Source organism: Pan troglodytes, chromosome 5 (genome assembly GCF_028858775.2).
Source record: "Pan troglodytes isolate AG18354 chromosome 5, NHGRI_mPanTro3-v2.0_pri, whole genome shotgun sequence".
Taxonomy (NCBI): Eukaryota; Metazoa; Chordata; class Mammalia; order Primates; family Hominidae; genus Pan; species Pan troglodytes.
In genome coordinates this window covers 120,075,247-120,100,640 of record NC_072403.2, presented here as the reverse complement: position 1 = coordinate 120,100,640, position 25,394 = coordinate 120,075,247, and the positions used below count along the sequence as shown (strand labels likewise).

The 25,394-nt window shown below is 48.7% G+C and overlaps 1 protein-coding gene across 2 annotated transcripts; it reads right to left on the bottom strand.

Annotated features, from left to right (window-relative positions):
- Nucleotides 1-646: 646 nt before the first annotated feature.
- NR2E1 (nuclear receptor subfamily 2 group E member 1) lies at nucleotides 647-23,397 on the bottom strand. 2 transcript variants are annotated; one of them, XM_527467.7, is made up of 9 exons: nucleotides 22,628-23,397; nucleotides 17,813-17,958; nucleotides 14,498-14,585; nucleotides 12,683-12,918; nucleotides 11,182-11,328; nucleotides 9,012-9,108; nucleotides 8,475-8,624; nucleotides 7,779-7,884; nucleotides 647-2,134 (listed from the first exon to the last, which is right to left on the bottom strand). In XM_527467.7, the coding sequence occupies exons 1-9, from the start codon at nucleotides 22,650-22,652 to the stop codon at nucleotides 1,972-1,974; spliced, it is 1,158 nt and encodes a 385-aa protein (XP_527467.2). In that variant the 5' UTR covers nucleotides 22,653-23,397; the 3' UTR covers nucleotides 647-1,971. The 2 variants fall into 2 exon arrangements, with proteins under 2 accessions (XP_527467.2, XP_009450061.1); XM_009451786.4 differs by lacking the exon at nucleotides 22,628-23,397 and adding an exon at nucleotides 21,256-21,536.
- Nucleotides 23,398-25,394: the final 1,997 nt, after the last annotated feature.

The window sequence follows — 25,394 nt, the reverse complement described above, 5'->3', positions numbered from 1 at the left end:
CTTTAAGACCAATTCTCATTCTCTGTAGAATAAGTAGACAAGAAGTGCACAGCTGATTGAAATTTCACATATACGGTCCGCAAGGCCATTTTAGCAAGAGCAGAGGCACAAGCATCTCTTGCTGGAGCTGCCACCCAAAAGGAGTCCACAGTGCCTGTGGCCTTGGGCACCTCTGATGGCCTTTGCTTGTGGGACCGGTGCCTTAAGACTTGCTGGGAACATCTGGATAACATTTCTACTGCTCCCTCCACATCTTACTCAGCATATGAACTTTATCATACTTTATCTTTTTGATCATTAAATGATTTCAAGTGACTGGTCAGGATTGAAATGTTGGCAAGAGAGTTAGAAACAGAGGAAGGAATGAAGACTCTGTTAATCGGCCTCCTTCCTCCTCACACAGCAATTTTTCTAACAGATGCAATTACATTTGAGAGCTGTAGAGAACAGAATCTTATGTTTTATTTCTTTATTCATCATTTTCCAAATGGTATTCACTGTAAGAAGGAAATTGCCTTTGTAGTTCAGTTCTGCAGGCTCTGTGCTGGAGTGCTCCGAGCTTCAGTTTTAACACCAGCTGCTGCCCCTACCTTGTTTCTGGTGGGTGAGAACCAGCCAGGGAGGGAGGGTAAGAAATCAGAAAGAGTTCATTTAAATTCAATATATTTTTATTCTTTGTAAATACAATGAGTACAACCTTTTAACTTCACAAATCAGTTAATTCACTTTGTACAAGAAAAGTTTTACTCATCCTATGATAGTCCAAGTGCTGAATTTTTTTCCTCAGTGCTAGTACCTAATAAATCAAAATGTGAAAAGTACAGCAGCTATTTAAAAATGTTTGTTTCTACATTTCCATAAGTATAGAGTCATACCAAAGGAGCAGCTTAAAGTGTAGGACGATGTGTGTGTGTGTGTGTGTGTGTGTGTGTGTGTTCATTCAAGGCTTTACTAGAAACCAGTTTTCGGAAAGGCATTGAAGAGTCTCAGGCTGTTAGCAATGGATCAATCAAGAACCCTTTTAGCATTCATCTCCTTGAAGTTCCTTCTGCAATTACGTCCATATTCGTTTCCTGTCTGGTGTGACTTGCTGCACCACGAGTTTGGACCCCCACTGCCTTTGGTTTCAGCACTATGTTAACGGGACAGCAATCTACCTCACTCAATCACTCATCTCCACTTTATTTGGTTTTGCTGTTTTTATTCATCCTCCCTTGACTTATGTTCTTTTAGTAAAGCTCTTCTCTTTTTGACATGTTATCCAACCTGAAGTCCTGGTGAGAATCTCATTTTGTCCATCAATTCCTTTGACAAGGTTGCCTGGCCTATGGTATTAAAAAAGAAGAAGAAAGAACAAAAGAAAGAGAAAGAAAAGAAAAAAGAAGATAGAGAAAAAGCAAATCACATGGCATAAGCTACTTTTCACTTATTAACTCAGTTCCGAAGGCCACTTAATAATGTATTACAATAGAGGGGAAACTTTTGATAACACTTTTAATTTAAAACCTACCATTATTTTTAAAATAAATGCTCCAACATAACGTAGTTTTGAAGGCCGCAGTACGATGTTATACACAGAGCTATATTTGGTTACCAAACTTTATATGCTAAAAAGGAAGAGAAAGCACTACTTATGTTTCAGCTTTTGATCGTTCAGCCTGATCTTCCAGGTAAGAGGCAGAATGGCACGGCCTGTGGCAACCCCCAGTTTGCCCCCTCCCAGGGCATGGCAGCAGTGAGTTTTCAGTGCAGGCGGTCCTGTTGCACCCCTCTCCTTCCCACCCGCCCTATCCTGGTCAGGGCGGCAGGTCATAGCTACTGGAATGCTTTGTGTCAATTGGCATTTTTTTCCTGAAGGCTACACATTCCCCGGTATATGCTTCCTGAAGGGTTTGTTAGTTGAGGCTTGTTCTCCATGGGTTGAAGTTCATCTGATACTGTCCCATCCTGAAAAGTGGGTATCTTGTGAGCTTAGATATCACTGGATTTGTACATATCTGAAAGCAGTCTTGTAATTGGCACATTGCCGATGGTTTTTTTGAAAAACACTTCTTCTATAGTTGATGGGCTAATAGAACGTAAAGCTGGCAAAAGCAACAGGAGTTTTCCAAAGCGACAGGGTTGAGTGGGATATCTGGAATGTGAGAAGCCATGAAAACAAGGTCAGAGGCCATTACTTATGGAAACTAACGTCTTACACTTGAACACACATCATCTCCAGCATTGCTGATCTAGGTCTCTTGAATAACACAGTATCCCTGCAGCAAAGTTCTGGACAGGCACTGTTGTCCCCGTTTTGCAGGTAGACTACTTGAGGCAGGGAGACCATAAATGATGCTGCCAAAATCACACGGACACCCTCTCTACATTAACAAATGGATTGCATTTTGTTTGGGAAAAAAAAAGAAATTTAAGAAGCATAATACTAATTTTAAGCCAAATAATAAATTTAAGGTCTCCATTATAGAAAACGACCAGGGCATTGAGGATAAGGCTAGCAACAGAACCCATGTTTTCTAATTCTAAGGACTCCTTCTCAAGGCTATTTCCCTCAAATAAAATGGCTTCTTTTTCTAAGCAATTCTCCAAATTATTATTCAGGCATTATACTTAGTCTCTCTCAGGAATAATTCCATCCTTATTACACTGCAAATTAAAGACTAAGTTCTGTTGGGTGGCAGTGCCACCCAACTCTCATGTCAATGAAATTGGCATGTAATTAAAGATGTGAGAAATTGCTTAACAATTTCCTCTTTTGATGTCCAACATATATCTGTGCTCAGATGTGCAAGTTCAATCTTCTGCTGCCTTTAGATGCCTGCAAGCCACCTCCTCACTGCAGCCCTGATACTTCTTCAGCCAATAGTTAGAATTAGATATCAATATACATAAGGAGAGCTCCCTCCACTGAAATGAAACACCTAAAACCTGAACTTCCGGGATACATATCTGTGACTAAGCTGGGTTCAACCCAGGCCACAAGGTGCTAGAAGCTAAGGGATATCAAAATTCCTTCGAAGGAGTCAGGTGGCTGTGTTTAACTGCCTGATAACTCCACCCTGCAAATAAAGTTGAGGGGAGCAACTTTCATGCTTGTCTATTTAGCTCTGGGCACATAAGAGTCCTTCACTTCCACAGAATACAAGGCTTATAGTTCATCTGGGCCTCTCAGGACCTCAGCTGGCTCTTTCACTGCCCAGCTTCATGACCACCTGCAGATAGGGGCCAGCAGACCACATCTAGTCGTGTGGTGTGGAAATGGTGAAGCTTACCTGTATTAAAAAAAAAAAAATACTTAAATCCTACCACTTGTTCTCCTTGTTTAATGTATTTCTAATGTTTCTTGGAAAGTAATCCCCAAATCCGTGTCTCCCTTTCACCTTGGCCACTTCTTTTCAACAGCTCTATTTCCCTTCCCAGGACCAGGCATAGTAGAGATAATTCTGCAGCAAGTCGGAGGCAGTGGCTGCCTGGACGACCTCTGCCATCTGCAGCATCCACCCAACATGCTGAACATTTCCCGTGGTGAGAAACCACTGTGAGAAATAATCACCTTCAGAAAGGATGAATTTGGGGGAATCCATAGACAAGCAACTCCTGATTTTCTGCGAATAGATTACCCACTCATCTACTCTCCCACTTATTTTATTCTTTAGTTGGGAAAGGGTTGGTTAGTCAGTCAACAAAAATTAATTGTCTATTACATATAGCATACTGTACTACCAGAAACAATAGCAATGTATGAGGTCAGGTGTGGTGGCTCATACCTGTAATCCCAGCACTTTGGGAGGCTGAGGCAAGAGCATCGCTTGAGCCCAGGAGTTCAAGATGAGCCTGGGCAACATAGCAAGGGCTCATCTCTCCAAAAATTCGCTGGGCACCTGTAGTCCCAGATACTCAGAAGGCAGAGGTGGGAGAATTGCTTGAGCCTCAGAGGCAGAGGTTGCAGTGAGCCATGATTGCACCACTGCAATGCAGCCTGGGCATCCAAAACAAAAACAATGTGTGTGTGTGTGTGTGTGTGTGTGTGTGTGTGTGTGTGTGTGTGTTAGAGAGAGAGAGAGAGGGTCTGACTAATCAAAATTATTTTTTAGAATATCTATGCCCTTGTCTTCATCCATTAGCATCAATAATTGGATTTTCTTTTAGGTTTAAGTGTTTTAGGTCTATTACAGATTTGCATATTTGATCTTCAGTTATAGAATATAGTTTGTGTGGAATGTCAATTCCTAGCCTTCTCCTTACGTCCTGGATAATTAGAGAAATAGCTTAGAGAGCTGTAATATACAATTAGGCTCAGTTTCAGTTTGCATGTTAAGTTTTCATTTCAATTTCAGGTTTTATTTTTCTAGACAGGAAAGTGCTGGAGGAAAAAGTGCTCACTGATGTGAAGGGCTAAGAAATAAGGCATAGTCATTTTTGTCACATGTATGACCCTAGATATAAATATTAAATTACAGCTGTAGCTGATATCAGAATGAAATAAGAATTCCATGAAATAAGAAATTCCATAATTCCATTATTTAATAAGAAATAAGATACTTATTTAATATTTACTACTCTAATATTTAATAGAAATAATAAGAATTCCATGGCAAAGCAGATGTGTTTTTTCCACACATGATTTTCTTCTTTTGCGGTGTTGGGGAGATGTACTTTACTTGCCATTTCTCTAAAATAGGCTGTTGTTAACCCATGGTTGAATCCTCTCGGGCCACCCTATCAGCAGCTCCCGGCACACCAGGCTCCCCTCCTCACTCACCTCTCTGGCACTTCCCACAGGACCCCTACCAGCTCCTCCACCACTCTCAGGACACATCTTCTCCCCTGCTGAAATCCTCCTCCCATTGAAGGACCGATTCACATGTTCTTTCCTCCACCCATCAGACTTTGAGCTTTTCTGATTGTCCCTCACTCCCTCTGACTAGGATTCATCTGTCACACTCCCCACATCGCTTTCCTCTCTTCTCTAGTTTGGATTGGAGTGACACTGCTGCCCACTTCTTGCAATGATAAGGGGCAGCGTCTTGCTCCTTCTGGTATCCCATAACGCCCACCTGCAGCCCTGCATGTGGCTAGTACTCGGCAAAGGCTTGACTGCATCAGTAACTGGATACCACGTCCTTCTCATTTTTAAGTTCTTAATACCATAATGGCTCTAAATGTCAAAGGTCAGTTAGGACATATAAGTTAGTTTGTTTTTGTTTTTTTGTCTTTTTAATTTTTTTGTTTGTTTTTTAGACGGAGTCTCACTCACTCTGTTACCTGGGGCTGGAGTGCAGTGGCACAATCTCGGCTCACTGCAACCTCCACTTCCCAGCTTCAAGCAGTTCTCCTGCCTCAGCCTCCTGAGTAGCTGCGACTACAGGTGCATGTCATGACGCCCAGCTAACTTTTCTATCTTTAGTAGAGACGGGTTTCACCACGTTGGCCAGGCTGGTGTTGAACTCCTGACCTCAGGTAATCCGCCCTCCTTGAACTCCCAAAGTGCTTGGGATTACAGGTGTGAGCCACTGTGCCCGGCCTACAAGTCAGTAGAAGTACCCAGATTATGTACTGCTCCATTTAATAATTTTGAACAAATATTAACTGCCTACTATATATATTCTGTAATTCAATATGCATTTAAAATTCAAATCCTGGCATTTTAATTTGAAAAAACATATACAGGTGCACTATCTGTCAACATAGTTTCAGTGATATTCCATAGACAGGGAACAGTTTTATTCATTTAGTATTCAAAAGAGGTTTACGATAGAAATAGGGAGACTCTAGCAGAAGTGGTATCACCCCAAATGGACAGAGTTGACTTGGGATTTCTCTGACCCATTAGTTGAGGGAGGCATTAACAGCCTCTACCCATTTGATGTATTTATTCCCCCCACAGTGTCTATAGCTGATGTTGAGATTATGGAGCTGAGCTTTCACAGGTTCCTTTCAAATCAGCCTAGAGAACAGTAACTCTATTCTAACTTCAAATCTACCAGTCCTAACTCAGGAAACTAGAAAGTTTCCATTTCTCTTTAAAAGCCTGGCTTTTTTTTTTAATGGCATAATAAAATTTACACCTCTTCTTTTTTTTTTTTTTTTTAATTTTTGGTGGAGATGGGGTCTTGCCATGTTGTGCCCAGGCTGGTCTCGAACTCTTGAGCTCAAGTGAACTGCCTGCCTTGGCCTCCCAAAATGCTGGGATTACAGGTGTGGAGCCACCTCAGCCCCCAGTCTATACATCTTAACGGGCTTGCCCAGTGCTGGGCCAGGAGGAGCTTTGTTGGAGCCCCAGTGTCTGAGAGTTCCTACAAACAGCCAAAAACAGCCTCTGCCTGTGGGCCCTGCATGGCCAGAAGTAACCTGGTAGATGTTATGACACAAAATAACAGATACCAGTCACCAAGGCCAAACAACAGTTATGATAGGTGAAAAGATGGCTTCTTTAGGCTGGGCACAGTGGCCCAGGCCTGTAATCCCAGCACTTTGGGAGACTTAGGTGGGAGGATCACTTGAGGTCAGGAGTTCGAGACCAGCCTGGGCAATATAGCAAGACCTTGTCTCTACAAAAACTTTAAAAATTAGCTGGGTGTGCCGGGCATGGTGGCTCACACCTGTAATCCCAGCACTTTGGGAGGTCAAGGCAGGCAGATCACAAGTTCAGGAGTTCGAGACCTGCCGGGCCAACACGGTGAAACCCCGTCTCTACTGAAAATACAAAAATTAGCTGGGCGTGGTGGCAGGCACCTGTAATCCCAGCTACTTGGGAGGCTGAGGCAGGAGAATCACTTGAACCCGGAAGGCGAAGGTTGCAGTGAGCCGAGATTGCACCACTACACTCCAGCCTGGGTGAAAGAGTGAAACTCTGTCTCAAAAAAAAAAAAAAAAAAAAAAAAATTAGCTGGGTGTGGTGGCATGCACCTGTAGTCTCAGCTACTCAATAGGCTGAGGTGGGAGGATCACATGAGCCCATGAGTTCAAGGCTGCAGTGAGCCATGCTCACATGCCACTGCACTTCAGCCTTCCAGCCTGGGCAACAGAGCAAGACCCTGTCTCAAAAAAAAAGATAGCCTCTCTGGAAAGTTCTCTCATTCTTTTATTTGAGATTGGCATCTGAAGAAAGGCACCTGTGTTTTCTCAAGGATGATGTGGCCACTCTCTCACATACCAACCATTACACTTTGAGCTTCTTTTTTTTTTGAGACGGAGTCTCGCTCTGTCGCCCAGGCTGGAGTGCAGTGGCACAATATCGGCTCACCGCAAGTTCCACCTCCCAGGTTCACGACATTCTCCTGCCTCAGCCTTCCGAGTAGCTGCTGGGACTACAGGTGCCCACCACCACACCCAGCTAATTTTTTTGTATTATTTAGTAGAGACGGGGTTTCACCGTGTTAGCCAGGATGGTCTCGATCTCCTGACCTCGTGATCCACCCACCTCGGCCTCCCAAAGTGCTGGGATTACAGGCGTGAGCCACTGTGCCCAGCCTAGGCTTCATTTTTGACCCCTCCATACCCATTCACACAAATGTTGTTCCATTATTTTGATGGATCAATTTGTTCCGCCAGGACAACTGTAATATGTCTGGCAGTGCTTTCACTTTGATCATCTAATTAGATTTGCTCCTCTCACCCACCCTGAGAGATAGGTAAGGACATGGATTCTCCCTAAATTAACTGGCTGGCAACAAGATAATTAGTCACAATGTTTGAACTGGCTTATTACCGCCTGCTCAGGCATTCACAATGGAGGCAATTTTCTTAAGTACATGTTCAAGGCAAACAAGGGTCACCTGGTATGGATGTAGCTGTTGAGCGTTAGCTGAGCCTCATCTTGAAGGGCTGCAATGGCGGCAGCATTCCGGAAACTTCTCAGTTCAGAACCACTATGTGTAGGAACTAGAAATGAAGACCAGGAAACTGTGATAGACAGCATAGAAATTGCATCTGGGAGCCGAGCGCAGTGCTCACGCCTGTAATCCCAGCACTTTGGGAGGCCGAGGCAGGCAGATCACTTGAGGTCAGCAGTTCAAGACCAACCTGGCCAACATGGTGAAACCCTGTTTCTACTAAAAATACAAAAATTAGCCAGGCATGGTGGCAGGTGTCTGTAATCCCAGCTACTTGGGAGGCTGAGGCAGGAGAATTGCTTAAACCCAGGAGGCAGAGGTTGCAGTGAGCTGAGATGGCGCCGTTGGACTCCAGCCTGGGTGACAAGAGCAAGACACCATCTCAACAAAAATTTAAAAAATAAAAAAAAAAGAAAGAAAAAAAGAAATTGGGTCTGGGAATGCACCTCTCTGGAAGTTGATGCCCAGCAGAACATGCAGGTTCCCATAGCAATAAAAAATGGGGCCAGATTAAGAGTATCAGCTCCCTTGAAAACCATCACCTCTTTTTGCAAAGGTCAGTTCAGACTTCGAGGTGGCTGAATTAGTGAGATGGCAAAACTGGGGAAGGAGAAGAAACAGGGGTCTGTGTCTGCTTACCGGCTTTGAAAGTGACGATGCATTTTAGACAGGCGAATTCAGTAGCATCTAACCGGAGTTGTCTAAATCGAGCCACCACCTCTTGTAAAGCCTGTATTTCAGATATGATCTTGTTCAGCTTCTGGGAATCTGTGTTGTCACCGTTCATGCCTAGAATAAAAATATGGGATAAATACTCTAATATGAAGGCATTTTCATGATTTAATATTGATTTTTGACAAAATCCTGCATATCAATATCTATTCAATTGTCACTCTAAGATATCTGATTCCATGTAAACCGGCTATATTGTATGAAAGTTAATATAAAATCTTCTCTTGGATGATAACAAACACAGTAATTTGCATTTAAATAACAATGCAAGCAGTCATGAATACAACAAAACAACATTATTTGCATTTAAATATAGATTTATAAATGACAGGTATACTCTATTGTTCAGCAGGAATTTGTTATTCTTTACATGTTGTTCTTTTTTCAGTAATGTATTTTTATGGTAATTTCTACAACAAAGTCATTAAATTGTGCAATTCTTACCAGATACAGCCAGTAGAGTGTTAGCATCAACCGGAATGGCCCATTGTGCTATTCCTAGAACAAACAGTTCTCTCCAAGCATCTTCCAAAAGCATCAGCTGTCATACAATAGATGTATAATATAATATAGTGTGTAATTTATAAATTTATAAACAATTTCACTATGTAAATTTCCATTATTTTAAAAAGTGTTTTAAATGCCTGTCTTGGTAATTTTTTCTGAATATTCTAGCTTTCCCTTATTTTCCCATATTTTCCTTTTGAAAAGGTGCCTATAGATATGCATATGGATTTGAGAGTCAGCCATTCCAATTCTCCAAAGTTTCCTTCTCTCAGAAAAGGATTTGCCCCTCTTGTCCTTGTATCCACCCATTCCTGACCACCTAGAAGCTCCTCTAGAGAGCGAGGCTTTATGAAATGCCAGCAGCTCAGCAGGTGGATTCCCCTCACAGAGAATGCTGCTATTAGCAGGGTTGAGGATTCCTCAGACGCTTGCAGAGCTGGGTCCCCATCTTCCTGGAGGGTTGAGGGGGCTGGGCTGGGAGAGAGACAGAGATCACTAATTCCCAAGAGGCACTGGGGGAAATCAGGGTGTAATTATGTTAATCGGGTTTTGCTGAATTTTCCTCGTCTCACTGCTTGATTTTTCTGAGACCCATAAATGGACAGCATCAAGGTGCTTGTCATTTTTATTCTAATAAAATGTGCTACTGAATATTTAAAATGAAAATCTGTCTCTTTTTCCAAATTAATATACCAGATTCCACTTCACTGCAGGTTGCTTGTTGTCGAAGGATTTCTACCAAAGGGCTAAGTGGCAGACAGTAAGTAAATTTTGTTTGGGTGAGAGTATACAAATACTTATTTTGAAAAAAAATAGCCAATCTACACACACACACACACACACGCACACACACACAGGAAGTGGTTAGAGCTAACCAGTAAACCTGGTCAAAGATAGGACCTAACTATCTTAAAAAATCTCAAAACTCAAAAGCCAGTCAACTCTAAATGATTTATGTAAAAGAATTTCTTTTGGGAGCTAAGAGCTGAATCATGAAGGCTTGTAACCAAAATCACAATTAGACCAAAAGGTTTAATTTTTTTAATGTTTTATTTTTAGTTTTATTGCATCAAGTACAGGAAATAATTATAAAATGCAAGGTAAACAATATTTAATTCCGGCCATATTTGAAAGGGCAGGCCATGAAAACAAGAACATCTCATGCTAGAAAATGAAATGCTTTTAGCACATTGCCCGATCTTTCTGTAGGAAACATACTTCATATAAAGGGGCACTATTATGCTTTAATTAGGTACGAAATGAATTGAAGAAATAAATCCTTTGCTTTTGGAACTACTTATTAGCCTTTGGAAAATTTGTCATTAATTCCTGTGAATGCACTGGTAACAGCCAATGGTTGGGAACACTTTATTTTCTTTCTTTCCTTTAAGGTTAGAAAAATGTTAGCATTTCTAACATTCCTATCAACAAAATTTCTGGGTCTCAGTACAATACAATGTTTCACTGCACACACTTTTTCTTCCCCTGAATGTCATTTACAACCACGGAATTATGCAAAATGCCTATTTGTTTACAAAATGTCTAAAAGTACATGAAGAATCAAGGAAGAACCTAGCCTACAGGAGGTGTGCACTGTGCCCTTTGGTCTTACATGCTTATCAATTAATGACCAAAACTGGGAGCATCGCAATGGAGAACATAAAGCTGGGAATATAAAATAATAACATCAGTTCTGAAAAATCTCATGAGGGCATACTCTTACCACCTTCTACTTCTCTCAGTTCCAATGTTCTTAGTAAAACATTGTTTCATCAACAGTTTTAGAAAATCATTACAATTTTAAAATTTGAGATTATATTTGCTGTTTCAATCAAACAAAAAGAGGTAATGTTCTTGTATGTGTGTTTTCACAGACTGGACCCAGCCTTTCTGAAATAATGTAATTACGTTTCTTACTAAGGATCATATAGGTAGATATTTTGAACCCACAGGAAGAAGCAAGTAAAAACAAGTAGTTTCCTCACTGCTATTAAGAATGGATGCCTGCCTTGGGTGGTTTACCCAGGGATAGAGGAAGTTTTATAAGGCTGAGTGCTACTGCTTCTTTCCCAGCTCTCTTTCTCCCAAGGCCTCAGTGTGGTCATACCTGGTCTTGCAAAGACAGCGTGGAGAAGGCTGGCACACTCTTAGCCCACTTGATGCTCATGAAGAGAAGTCTGGCAGCTGATTCACACACCGACTCCGTGGCCACTTCATAGAGATACATTGGGGTCCCATTCACTTCATGGGGGTACTGGGTAGGGAAGAAAGAAAGACACCTGGAAGTGAGGAAACCACAGCTTTGCAAGAAGAACCAAACTTTTAATTTCTAATTAAAGCAAGGAAGGGGATAAAAAAGAATTTGGATGTTTTGTTTAAACATGCAGTTGACATTGGTGGGTAAAAAAATCAAACATCGCTGTCTATAGAGTTTGAAAAGTAATACTGGTTGGGGGAGGTCCATTTCCACTCTTTGGGAGCCTCTCCCTTCCAGAGGATCCTCTGGCTTTTCTATCCCCTGCAGCAAATTTTCCTTGGGCTGAGCCAAGTGCCAAGCCTGGCTCCCAATTTAGACAAGAGCTGCTTGCATTTGTGTAAATAAAAATAGATGTGAAAAAGTATAAATTAATAGGCATCCCAAACACAAATATGCATATGAGTATTTTTAGAAAGGATTAGTATATTATGGAAATATTTCAATTAGACATCTTAATCATTCACAGAGCATTCCCATTCATAACTGACAACATATTCATAACACTACTTTCCAGAGCTTATTATACACATCAAGGGTAAGAAAGCAATATTAAATATTGTGCGTGTGCATGTGCCCAGGTGTCTGGCTTCCCTGCAGTGTGGGGCTGCAGCTGGCCCTCCTCTGAGGGAGATCCTAGGCCCTCATCGGCCTGGAGTGGGGGTGTTAGTAGGTATCAGCTGGAGGCCTGGAGGGTAGGCCTTAGGTGGCAGCCTTTCCAGGTGGTTCAGGCTGTGGCCCTGCTCCTATGGAATCAACCCTGCTGTAAATCCACCTGCCTCAGAAGTAGGTGAGGGGAGCATGGGAAATGAACTCAGATTCCTCAAACTGTTCTAACAGTGTGATCTCCACATTTCGCACTTGCGTTAGAAACTCATGGCTTTGCCCAAGATCATACATGCCAAGATTTGGAATTCTGGAGTCCTTCCTCCAGCTGTAGCCAATTCCTCTCCTCTAAAAATGAACGTTGGTTCTTCTGGTCTTTAGGAACACCTGAGGCTGCCCTCTGAGTTTAGACGAGGTCTCCACCCACCACCCATTACCAGTGGGTGTTTCCTAAAGGTGCAGGTTCCTGGCCTCCACCCCAAACTTGCTGAAATGGAATTTCTGGGGGGATAAGATCGGGAGTGCACACTTGTAGCCACTCGGAGGTTGACTCTACTGTACACTCAAGTTTGAGCACCCCTGGCTGAACAAGGGAGAGCAGAAGGGCTGGAGCTCCATGCAGAGACCCGCCAAGCACCCTGGAGTTCTCTCCCCAGTTTGCCTGACCCCAATCACAGCTCAGAAGAACTGGGTGCGTCCCTCTCCATTCGCTGGCACGAGTCTCTTTGGGCCCAGCAAGGCCGCTGACCTTGGGCGTGGGCTGAGCCAGGCTCACGAGGGTCTGCCGCTCAGGAGTGGTGGACACCGCGGCCAGCTCCAGGCCGTGCGGCTCCAGCTGCGTGACCGCGGTGAAGAAGGCCGGCGCAGGGAGCGCCGCCGAGGGAAAGTGCGCGGCCGCCCCGTTCTCCTCCTTGTGTCCACGGAAGTAGAGGGCCACTTGCTTGCGGATGGTGGACGTCCGAGGCCCCCGCTCGTGCTGCACGGCTGCAGAGGCAAACAGAGAAACGCAAGCCGGCGATTAGAGACGTCGAGACACAGCTGCTGCGGCTCTCCCCCCAGCCCCGCCCCAATGTCAAGTCTGGGCGGGCAAAATCGCCCAAGAGGCGAAAAGAAGAAGGGAGAGGGAATCTGAGGGAGGAAGGGATTCTGAGATCGTCTAACCACTACACTGAATAGATTCGGAAGCTGAGGCTTAGAAGAGGGGCCCGTGCTCAAAGTGCCACGATAATGGCAGAGCCTCAAGTAAGACCAGGTGTGTTCTCCTTCGGTCCAGGGCTCCTCCCCACCAGGGAAGGGGGTTCGCAGGGAAACCAGAGACCCTCTGGGCTGGAGTAGCCAGTTATCCTCGCCCCCATCCAAAAGAGAGGGAGCGTCGCGCACGCCAGACACCTCGTTTCTGCGCAGACTTTTCCAGCTCCGTCCAAGAACAAGCCTCCCTACCCGCAGGCCCCGCCCCCACAGAAATAGCTTTTGGCCTCCGAGGGCCGCAGGAGGAAAGGACCCGAGCCCCGGGATTGCTAGGGAATGGAACGAGGGAGAACCCGTCTCCGAGTATGCTGGAGAAAGGCAGGGGAGATGTGACAATTACCACCAACAGTTTAAACAAACAAATTAATTCAGGGCAATCTTCCGCCTGCCGAGCTTGACAACTTGTCAATACACAAGTTCAACAGGTTGGACGCTCCCTCCGGCTTCCTGCGCCGCAGAGGAAGGGGCTCTCTCTCCTCCTGGAGCTGCCACTCGGCCCGGGCCGCCTCACAGCAAAACCCACTCGCACCCTGTTCCCAGGCCCCACGGTGTCCTCCAGCCCATTACCCTCGCCCCCTGCCTGGGCCTGGGGCGCCCTCGACAGGCTGCAGCGGGGGACGCAGCTCGGACCGTGCTCCAGGCCCAGGAAGCACTCTGACGTCCTGGTTCTTGCTGTTGCGCGCTTAAGAGCCTTGGGAGAGCTGGGTGTCCGAGGCACCCACGGGCGTTACCCTGCCTCTCCAGCCCCCTTTCCCTCTTTTCTGTAGAACAGAGAGAAGGCCCTGGACTCACATAGGCCCAATGGCCGTACTGATTTTGGCATCTTGGAGAATTTGCAAACGGGCTGGAAATTCCGCGTTTTCGCGTCTCTGCCCTCCCTTTTTCAACACACCGCGAACTTCCAGCCTGTATGATCTCCTCCCCTTGAGACTATCCAGATTTTAAGATCCTGGGGCAGGCTAGCAGGCTTAAGGGTGGCCACGAAGGGCTGCAAAGAGGGATTAGGACCGGAGGCAGAAAATGCGCGCCGGTCCCCTGGAGAGTGGGGTCCCCCCAAGCGCTGCCTGTGTGGAGATGATTGTGGGGCGCAAGTTCCTGATGTGGGCATGGGTCTTGCCCTGGGGAATTCTAGGGGTCGCCAGCGGCTCCTGCTGAAAGACGGGAAGGATACGACTGAAAGCCCGAGGCCAATTCCCAGCATCTGGAAAGAAGCGCTCCGGGGTTGATTTACATGCATAGGAGTGCCATGTATTTTCTGTACATATAATTTACTTACTACTCAATCAACATTGGAATAAAGGGATGCACTGATTACCGTCTTTGTTCATGTTGACTTCCAAACACTTCTTCAGCCGACACGCCCTGCACTGGTTTCTGTGCGTCTTGTCCACCGGACAGCCTCCCTGGAACAGAGCGCAGGAGGTCAGCGGTCCCCAGGGCCTTTAGGCTGGAGACCCGGAGCCGGCACCCGGGCGGGGAAACGGCGTGGAGGCGCGACCTTGCCCGGCCGCAGGCCCTGGAGCCCCGAGCCTGGGCCTGCAAAACGCGAGGGCCCTGGGCATGAGCAGGGCCAGATCGAGAAGGGGCTGGGACGTCCCAGGCTACTTCAAGAGGGCCAGTCCCGGACCCCAAGAAAGCGGACAAGGGGGAAACGTCCTTCTCCAAGCAGGTGAAGGTTAGAGAGCCGGGTTTGGCAGACCCCGCAGGCCTGCGGGGCTCTCGCTAGGGGAACTTCCGCCAGTCGCGGAGTGGTGGAACAGGGACGAGACTTCAGGACCGAAGACAGCGACTTGGCCCCAGAGAAAGAGGCCACTAAGTTCCGTTAAGAGCTGGCTTTTGGGTCAGGATTCACACCATACCGCCCTCCCACCAACGATTCTTTCTGCTTTCAGTACTTGAGTCTACCTCTTTCTGCCACTTTCTGGGAGAGCCCGTTTATCTATCAGATAAATCTCTCCCATTTATTCTTCACTCTCCTATTACCTCACTTTTGCTTTTGTATGAAGCCAACCTTATTATCAGCAAGTTGAGAGTTGCCTTAAAGACTAGTCTCGGCCCAGGTGCATAGAAACACAGCCCTTCCTGGAAGGTGAGAGGTTAGGAGGGCAAGGCCTAGAGAAGATGAGGCTGAAAAAGGAAGAGCTCAAGTCTTGAGCAAAATATAGAAACGCTCACCATGTAAACAGGACCAGGAAGGTAATGTGATGGACTGTCAGACTAAATGATAATATGGGCTCAGACTGTTAGCATAGTAACTGAAAAAATAAAGGTAGTCACTTCTTTAGAAGTATTTATCTGAGATGCATGAGAAATTGGATGTTTTACCTAATGCAATTTTCTGTAAAAACATTAGCCATTGAAAGAGGAAATCTACAGATAAAGTTTCCTTTGGAATTTATTCAGTGTTAGATGTCATTACCGAGGGGACATATGCATAGATACATAAAGAGTCATGTGCATGAGTTTTATACACAGAAAATATTTAAGACATTGTGTGCTCTCCTATATTTATAGAAGTTGCTACTGTTAGATTTGTAGTGAGAAGAAAGATAATAAATGTATTTTTATTTTGCTTCATAATCTCAAAAATTCATATACTCTGGAGTTGGAGTAAGTATGTTTTTCTTCCCCCTGAAGCCCTTTAGGGGAAAATTACATATTCGAATGCAGTTTTATGAGTTCACACTTCTCCAATTTAAATTATGATGATTTATTTAAAATAAAGGTGGGACAGATGTTCATATCCATTTCTAAATGTCCTCATTGCTGTTAATGATAAATTGGAATATAATTTAATCCTAGAATAAGAGAGAAAGGAGATAATTTTTGGGTCCAAAGTGAATTATTTAGGGCATCTTTGCTGGCCAATGTAATAGTTCATTGTAAACAGGTTTTTTAAAACTTATTATTAAATGTAATTATATATCTATCCTCAGATGGTATCTTTCCAGTATTCTTATAAGTATGCAAATGCAAAATGGAAACCTTCATAAGTTCTTAAGTGTGTCTTCAAATCAGATCAAATGTATATAAATATCTAGCGCCAGAGAGGATAAACGCCTCAGCTCTGATCATTTACTCTCCTTGCAAGAAGAACACCAGGCCTGATGAGTCTATTATCAGTCCTTTACAAGCACTTGGACTGATATCAATATGCTTGAATTGATAGCCATCCCCTTTTAAAAGATCAAGCACAACATCAGAGATCTTGATTTTCCAATTCTGTTCACTGCATAAAAGCCAAAGACAATCTAAGTAGAAGTTGGTTCAAATCTGACAACCCGCAGTAATCGCACAATCCTGTGGAGTTATTGGGATACAGTCCTATGCGTGTAAAATGTGATGTGTCCATATGGTGAAGCTAGAAACGGATACAGTAGCCAATTAAGCAGGTAACAGGGCTAGAGAGCTCAAAATTTATCTCAATGCAAATATCTTCTGTTTTTGTGGTTAATCCAAAACTATTAGAAAACAATATGAGCAGACATGACTTCAGAAAAAGACGTCAGAACAATTCACTAGCAGCAGACAATATATGCATGTGTATACATGTACCCTATATTTATCAATTAGTGAAAAGTGTTTTACTATTTTGTTACCAAAGGATGACTGCTGACTAATGCACCCTCAGGGATCTTTCCACAAGTGAAATGGAGGCCTCTGTACTGAGGGTCTGAGTTGCTGATAAGGAGAGGGCAAAGTGTAGGACCAGAAGGTTGATCTCCTTAGTTAAAATCAGCCTATTATTGAGCTGGAAACTGAGTCAAGAGGTTCTGCTCACTCTTTCAAGAAGCTTTGGCTCATACTCAGCCCATGCCAGATTCCTCTGTCTCTTTGAGACAGTTCTGCCTACTCAAGACCAAAACAACCGACTGGGCCCAAATTCTAAGCAGAGAAGGAGGACAGGGATATGGAAGCTTGAGGAGGGTCCCAGTTGCACCTTCCTTTTGAATCTTCTCTTCTTCCTCACCCTGCCCTTTTCTGACAAGGCATAGCTAAGGTCACATGGGTGCTGGATTCCCACTGCCCACTTCCAGAGCAGCCCTGCTTCTCCAGAGTTGAAAATGCACAACCCTTCAGAAAGCACTGCCTCTCTTCCAAGTGGCTAGCACTCACTTGGTGGTCTCAGCTAAAGGTGGTGGTGACCTTGACTCAGATGTCTCTGTGCCGCTTACTTCTGCATCCCAGGCAAGTGATCAGGGGACTGAGCTTGATGCTGCTAGGAGTGAGTGTGGGGTGGGCAGGCACAATAACAAAGCTCTTTCTCCTGTTTGCTACTTGTGGTTTAGATGCTAAATTCTTTAGGTCCCTTGGGCCGGCTTTAGAGCCACAGGGTGTGGGCCTTACCCAGTGTCAAAATCTTTCAGAATAATAATAATTTTAAAAAAGTGTAGGGAGGCTCTAGGACTTCAGACTCCCTCCTGTAAACTCATATCTTCCCTTACCTCTTCCCGCCTTTCCCCAGCCAAAGGGCCTCCAAGAGTTGAGGCAAGAAGGAGGGGAGAGGAAGGGAGAGGTCAGGGCCGGGTCTCTCCTCAACTGCGTGGAAACTCAGAGGAGGCCTTGGCACAAACAAAAGAGTGAGGAGGCAGCAGAGCGGAGCCGAGCAGTGCAGCCCTGGCTAAGGTACCTGGTTTCCAGATTTGCAGACATAGGTCCTATTCCTTCGGATGCTCCGTTTGAAAAAACCTGAGCAGCCGTCGCAGGCGTAGACCCCGTAGTGCTTCCCCGAGCTGCGGTCGCCACACACTTTGCAGGGGATATCTAAAATGCGGCCTGAAATCGCAGGAAAGACGGGGAAGGGGGGAAGGGGCGAGAGGGAAAGGAGGGCGGAGAAGAGGGAGAAAAGGGGAGAGGGAGAGAGAGATGCTAAGCAATCTGACCTCTGAAGGGATTAGCACCGAAGCTGCGGTAAAAGCAAATAATGAAGTGATTTTATACCCAAACTTTTTTTCCTTGAGCAAGTGTCAGTTTCCTACAATGAGCATTATTCATGCACCGCTACATGTATTTGGGTCTCTTCTAATCGCCGAGACCCATTTTGGAATAAAAGATGACAGCAGGCCCGGGCGGCAGTGCGGCCCTCCACTGCCTTTCTGCTCCGCGGAAAGTTTGGCCGCCTCCCTCCTTCGCTTTTGCATTTAACAGAGAAAGTTGTTAGTGAGCGCGCGAGGAGACAAACTTGAAATGTAAAAGGGAAAAGAAGAAAAACAAACACGGCTGGAACCAGGGATGGCAGCTGGAAGGCAATCGAGTTTTCTCTGAGCTCCGCCGGGCGGTGTTATTATTAGGATTATTATTGTAATGCTAATACTTGGATTATTAATGATAATAAGGGTAGTGGTAATTGGCCAACTTTCGCTTTACCTATTTAAAAAATGCTTGGTGAGTCGCTTTAGAGAAATTATTTCTTTTAGGAAAAAATTATTTTCTCCGCAAAGTGGTTCGGGACTAGGCAAGGGAGAGGGGAGCGACGCAAGTTGTCGGTTCCCTGTCGGGTTAGCTTGGGACAGGCTCCCTCCATTTCCTAAGCCCTTTCTCCCTAGAAGACTGGCCTCCACACACTTGGTCCTGTGAGGGTCTCTTCCTCCCGGTTTTTTCCAGTGCTCTTTGAGCCTGATTTTTTTTTTTTAAATTAAGAATCTGACTGATTTCTCTAGGCTGTATCCCCCCACCCCCCATGGACCCCACCTCAAGAGAACTTTCCCTGGAATCCCCTCAAGCCTGGGGTGGCCACCGACCCTGGAGGAGTGTCAGGGAGAGGGTAATATTTGGCCGTTTAGAAAGGGAGGGATTCTTTCCTCTAAGGTTCAAGAGTCCAACAAGTGCCTGAAGCGGTTTATAGGGACTTAGAAATGCTTCCTCCCGCAAAACAAAGGGAGTATTAAACTGTTAACTTAATTAACACTTTAATTTTAAAAATAACAATAGTTGATAACAATTGACTTATTAACACTTGCTTTTCTCTTCTTCTACCTATCCGAAGGCCTCCAGTTTGGGTCCCAGCGGCCTCAGGCCTCCCTGAAATTCGACAGCTGCTGCCGAAAGCGCTTGGGTTGCGGACTACGATGGGATTGAGGTGGGAAGGGGCGGCAGTGGAACGTCTGGGCGAGGGGAGCAGGGGAGGTGAGGGCGTGGCGCGGGGAGGGCCTCGAGGCACCGGAGGTGTAAACTTGCTCCTGGAACCCGAGGCGTCCGGGCGAGCTTGCACCGTGGGTCCCAGACTCGTCTCAGGTGGAGGGGGTGAGGGAAGGAGAGCGCGGGGGACCGTGCTTGGGGGTGAGGGGGTGTTCGGTAACGACCAGGCTCGGCCGGGTAATTACAACCCCGCGGCAGCACCTGCCTATAGAGCCACCAGTGACCCGTCAAAAAGAGTAGCATGGGAATTCGGACGGCGACAAAGGCGGGCAGGGGAGGCGCGCGGCGCGGCGGCCACCGGCTCGGCGCCCCCCTCCCACAGGGAGGGAGGGGAGATTGTGCTGTGGGAGGGAGGGGCTGGAGAGGGCCAGGCGAGGGCACAGCGGGTCTTGTCCTCCACTCCTTCGGGCCTGTCACTGCGCCCAAGGGAGTTCCTGGTCGCTCAGGAACCGGGTCTGGAGCTCCGCTGCACTGCACTCACTCTGGAAGCGGTAAACTTGGTTTCCATATCTTACAACCATCCTCTGCTTAACACGCGCCCTCTGACCGCTCCAGGGTCCACGTTTGGGGCCCAGCAGTACTGTCACCCCAGCTGTCCTCTTCCCTGTGGCACTGTTGAAGATGCCAAGATGAGTGAGTGGGAGGAGCAGTGGTGGGGTCTCTTTTTCCCCACTTCCCATCCGGACAGGAGGCCCATGACAACATCTCTGGAGAACCCGATGAGGGTGGAGGGAAGACCAGTGCAGGGTGGGGGCCCCTCCTCGGATTCCCCCGCCCGAGCTTCCGGACTGTTGCCCTCTAGGCCACCACCAGTGCGAGTCCTGCCTCTGAGCAGACCTCTGAGCCGCGGCTCCCGGGGCAGATTAGAAACAGGCAACCGGGCTGGGGCGGGGCCCGGGAGGGAGGGACGCGAAAATTCCGGGGCATAGCGGGCCTGTGCCTCAGACTCCGCCACCCAGCCACGTTAAGGTGACTTGGGGTCACGAGACAAGCTGGTTGACCCCGTTGCAAAGCTCCTCTCATTTAGCAAGCCGAGCGAGCTCCGACGTGAGGCGAGCCGGAGTTTCCTGAAGCTAGAAAACCGTTCTTAACTTCCCTCGCCAGGGGGTCCCCTCGGGGCTTTTTGTGTGTCATAATTGCCTAAAGATATATGGCAGCTTCGATTACTGTAATTACCATCAGAGGCTGTTGAAAGAAGTTAGTCTGGGCTGCAGGGGTGACTGGCCAGGGTCTCGTTACCACCCAGGCGGGGCTCCGGGTGACATCGCTCTGCTCTCCAGCCGCGAGAAGCCGGGCAAGGCGGGGGCTGCAGCTCTGGCTGCTCGACCCAGTCCTGACCCGGCCCGCTGCGCGCCGACCTCCTAGCTGCCCCGGGCCCGAGGGACGCAGGTCTCGGGTTGGCTGCCGCCACCGGTCTGGAAAGGGCCTAAATGCAGCGGCGCCACGGGCGGGGGCCGCTGTCCTGCGGGCCTGAGAAAGCTCAGCAGCCGCGTCCCGACCTGAGCCGGGGCTGGAGGCTTCCAAGGCCTCACTCAGGCTCTTGGCAAGTTAGAACGGCCAAAGTTTCCGCAAGGAGCCCGCTGTGGTTTTTCCCCCAAAGTCCGGAGGGTTGGCCTGCCTCCTAGTCCACAGCGGGGGCGCAGCCGCAGGCGGGCAGAGCTCCCCGCTCACCCCTCCCTCGCCTCTGAGGCCTCACCTTTCAAGGGCCCCAGGGGCTCCACACCCCGAAAAGGACGAAAGAGCCCGGGGCTCCTTACTTCCAGGGGTGTAGGCGAGGGCCTGTCCCGGGGCGAGCGAGCTAGGAGGCCTGCCGAGACCCACGGGCTTCAGTTTTTGCAATGGAGGCTCAGAATGCAACAGAAACGGCCTCCTGAGCCTCCTGGGAAGGACACTCACGCCCGGGAATGCGGGCAACAAAAATCGAGGTCGCTGTACCTCCTGGAGATTCCAACAGCGAAGGCCAGGGTAGGCCCGAGCCTAAAGGGAAACCCAGTCCTGGGCCAGGGTCCGCTCTGCATTCCGGCCGCGGTGAGGGCTCCTTCTCTGCTCCCTCTGCCCCAGCTCGAAACATTTCTTCTTTTCTTTTTGTTCACGTTCATTTTGCTCTAATTTTTAAAAGGTCAGCACCCAAAGCAAAACAAAATGAAAACACAACCTCCTTCTTGGAGGGGGGTAGGAGGGCGGGAATTGCATCCCACTTAAGTGAGACTTCATTACCAGTCCTCAGAAGTATCTCCGATTCTCCCAACTTTCAAAGACTCAGGACAATGAGGGCGAGTGAAAGGGGGAGGGGGAGGGAAGGAACGCACAGAGCGCCAAAAATGCTATCTGCGAAAACAACACAAGCAGCAAGGCAACTTCGGGATATGGGGACTGCGGCGGCAACGGTAGTCCCCAGCCTCAGACCCTGGAGCCCGCAGCCGTGGGCCACTGGATGGCGGGAACTGAAATGCCCCCGGGAGATCTGAGCACCGTGACCGCGCCTGCTCAACGCTGGCTCGGGCCTGCACATTCTTGGGTTCCGCAGGCAGGGTGCAAGCAAATGCCCTCGCACACACACTTAGCCCTGCGCTCGTGAGTCTCGGGGTGGTGAGAGGTCAGCTGCGGCCTGGCGTTCGGAGAGCCGGCAGCTAAGGAAGTTCGAGGAAGGAGAGAAGCGCACGGAGGGAGCAGGCCGCGCACTCCTGCCTCCGCTGGGCTCCGGCTCGAAAAGTCCTTGGGATTAGGGATTTGGTCCTCTCTTTGCTAGAGTGGTTCGCCATACTTTAAATTCCCCAGTTATGACCTACGCGGATTTAGGATTAAGGAAAATGTGACTTTTAAATTGTTTCTGCTTCCCAGTTTGCAGGATTATTTGAAATAGCTAGAAACGGGGTGCAAAGCATTCCATTCAAAATCCGCTTTGCACAGAGTTGCTTTTGCGCGCTGGAGCTCGGAGTTTTGAGCGAGTGTGTTATTGTGCTACCGCCTGGAGCTGCGGCCCAGTTCCCGCCCCCATGGCCCCCCGCAACCAGCACCTGGCGGCTAAATGGAGACAACTCATCCGACTGGTGGGCTGCGCGGGTCGTAACCTTCTCACCGCACCAGACAGGGGGGATCAAGCAATCCAGAGGCAACGAAACGGCTCTCCCCTCTCCACGAAATGCTCCAACTCACGGTCTACAGGTCTGGGCCGAACGCACACGCCCGCTGGAATCCCTCTCAGGGGCTCAGATTCGCAGCGCTCCAGGCAGGACCTCCCCAGCCTCCCCGCTCGCCCGCCCCAGGCTGCGCGCCTAGGCCCCACGGCGGCCCGAGAGGTACCCACTTGTTGATCCGGCTGGCTTGCTCATGCTGGCTGTCCCGGGGCGGAGCGGTTGGTGGGCGCTGCCCGAGTCCCGGCCGGCAGCGCCCGCCTCGCCGCCGGGCGCCGCCGCTCTCCAGCCGCCCTCCAGCCTGCAAGGCTCCTGGGCGGGACAGGTGGGTGTCAGTCGCGCGCTGCGCTGCTCCCTGGGCGCTCAGAATTCGTCCAACAGTGGAAATTTAAGCATCCTTAAGTTTCTTCCCGGCTCTTGCAAAACCGCAGCTGCTGGGAATGCTGCTTGATATGGACACACACATGGACAGACAGATGGAGAGATGGACAGGAAGACTGAGGAAGAAGGAAGAACAGCAAGAGAGGGATGTTGAAAGACAGAGATGGAGACACGAAAATGGCCTTCCTACGGAGCGAAATCCCTCTTTTTCCCCATTCCTGTCACTCAGTCTTCGATCTCTCCCTCTACATAGGCATGCAGAGTGTGGGCAATCTCTGCCGACCGCTGGTCTCCCAAGGAAAGAAGGAAAACACAACCGCAGTCTCAGAGGCAGACGGGCTCCGCGCTGCCGGAACCCGAGCGCAGAGTGGGAAAACTAGATTGCTGGGAAATCTTCCGAGGGAAGAGGCGGCCAGGTCCGGGTTTCCGGGGAGAGCCGCGCACGCAGCGGCGAAGGGTCCCCGAAGTTCATTACCCCGTGACTTTGTGCCTGTCGCTGCGGGCTGGGTCCCCTGTAATATCTCCAGAAGCGCTCTGACAGGCAGCCGCGGGGAGGGGAATAGGGCGTCCCTGGCCCACTTAGCTTTTCCCCCAACTCCTGGCGGGGTCTGACGTCAGCCATGTGCGGGGAGGGGATGGGAAGAGGGAGGGGGTTAAATGCTAATGATATTAATGAACCTCCAAGCGGCTCCCAAAGAAAATGCAGGCGCTGTCGGAGCTTACGAGTTAGAAAGTGTGAATATGGGAGTGTGGCTCTGTGCGTGCGTGACGGTGAGGACGGTGCGGCTCGTAATAAAAATGAATTCGTATATTTCACGGCAAGAAGGAAGGGGAGGGGTGACGGGGCTTTCTCAAAACGCTTTTCCCCCTCTCTCCAGAGTGCCAGATAGATTCGCGGAAGAAATTGGGTGGCTGTGTGCTGGCGTGTGATTGTGCGCGCCGGACATGGCCATGTGAGTTGGTTCATTCTTGGTGCGGTGCCCCTTCTGTTGGGTAAAACTTGGATCTGGCCCGAGGTGAGTAATTTACTCATTTTGCACATATCTACGGAAAGTCAGGGCTGAGGATGGGGTCTTCTGGAGGTTCCGCGTTCCTTCGGCCTTCGCGCGGTGGGTTTGGGCACCAGCCGAGGGGAGGATGCCGCCAGCTTCCCCAAGCAGAGCTGGCCCATCCGACGCTGAGCGAATCTCTTGTCGCCTCCATTATCTGCACCGGGGCGGCTGGAGGGCAGAGCGTTCCCTCCCGCCGCTCCTCCTCGGCGGGCGTTGCGGGCTCCCGCTCTCCGGGCGGAGGAACAGTGAAGAGAGGCCCTCATCCCCTACCCCCTCCCCATTCCGCTTGCCTTCCCGCGATTCCTGAGCTCTCTCGCGCCTTGCTCTGTGCGCGGCGCTGGGAGAGCGCATGCCGAGGGAGCGATGATCCCCGATCTCTAAGAGATTAATTCTATTTAAGCTCTCTCGGCAGCTTGAACTTGTCGAACAAGAGCTTGCCAGTCCCTCCTCAGGGCGTGGACCCGGCCAGAGGTCAGAGGTTACACCTCCCGCCCTCCGCTCGACGTTCGCGGGGAGGGGAGCTGTGGCCGGCGCTCTGCAATTCCGCCAGCCCACCCCCCGGTCCCTCTTTCTCCAGACTCGGTGTCATCCCGGGCTTTCAATCAGAGTTCGCCTGTGCGTGCAAGTGAATGCTGGAGTCCCCCGAGCCCTGGGAGGGCGCAGCAGGTCCTCCGCCTGGGCGTCCCAGGGGGAGCGCGCTGTGCGCTCCAGTGGGCTCCGACAGCACGTGATTGCAACTTTCTGCCCAGCCTTGGCTCGGCCTCGAGCTCGGGGTCTCGCACACCACACACACCAGAGCCTGTGTCCTCCTTAGTGGGGCGCCGCGACCAAGGCTGGGGTCCCGGGGAAAGAGCAAGATGGGGGATCTTTATCTCTCAGTTTATTCCCTCCTCCTCGGTTTTTCGAATTGGGACGAGATTGGGGAATTGTGGGACGAGGCCATAAGCGCGTAGGGTTTTATTAGGTGACAGGAGGAGAAATCAGCGTTTTTTGACAGCCAACTTGTACAGCCGCTTGTGGAGCTAGCCCGACCGGCGGCGTAGCGCTTTCTCGAACTCGGCGCCCAGAGAGGGGAGGAATTTCGGGCAGGATTTGAGAAACACAATAAGATGCCAGGCTCCGTTTGGAATCCTCAGGTTCTGGTTCACGCCAGAAATCCACTTGCTTCAGCCACCTACCACCACCACCCCCATAACGCGGACGCGAAAGAGGGTGCTTGGTTCAGGACAAAGAACTTCAAGGGTGGAACTAATTTATCTGGGGCGAAGATGAGGGCAGTGTGGGGGGTGATGACTAGACCCAGGCCTGTCTCCAGGGGAAGCATTTAGGGGTCTGTTTCGAGAAGGAGAACTACGAATTGCTTTGCCTGTGCGGGGGCTGGACGATGGCTTTCCTGGGCTCCAAACCACCTCTTCCCCTACTCTCGAACACTCCTGCCAGGCTGGCTCATCTGTAGGCACCAAAACTTCTGGAAAATACTCCCAAGGCTCATCAAATTGTCTCAAAA

Coding starts and splice junctions, on each gene's coding strand:
- NR2E1 (XM_009451786.4), bottom strand. CDS start 21,391: ATGTTTCGAGCTGGGGCAGAGGGAGCAGAGAAGGAGCCCTCACCGCGG. Junction 14,586..17,812: donor TCTGCAAATCTGGAAACCAG/GTACCTTAGCCA, acceptor GCTCTGTTCCAG/GGAGGCTGTCCGGTGGACAA. Junction 11,329..12,682: donor TGGCTCAGCCCACGCCCAAG/GTCAGCGGCCTT, acceptor TTCCCTACCCAG/TACCCCCATGAAGTGAATGG.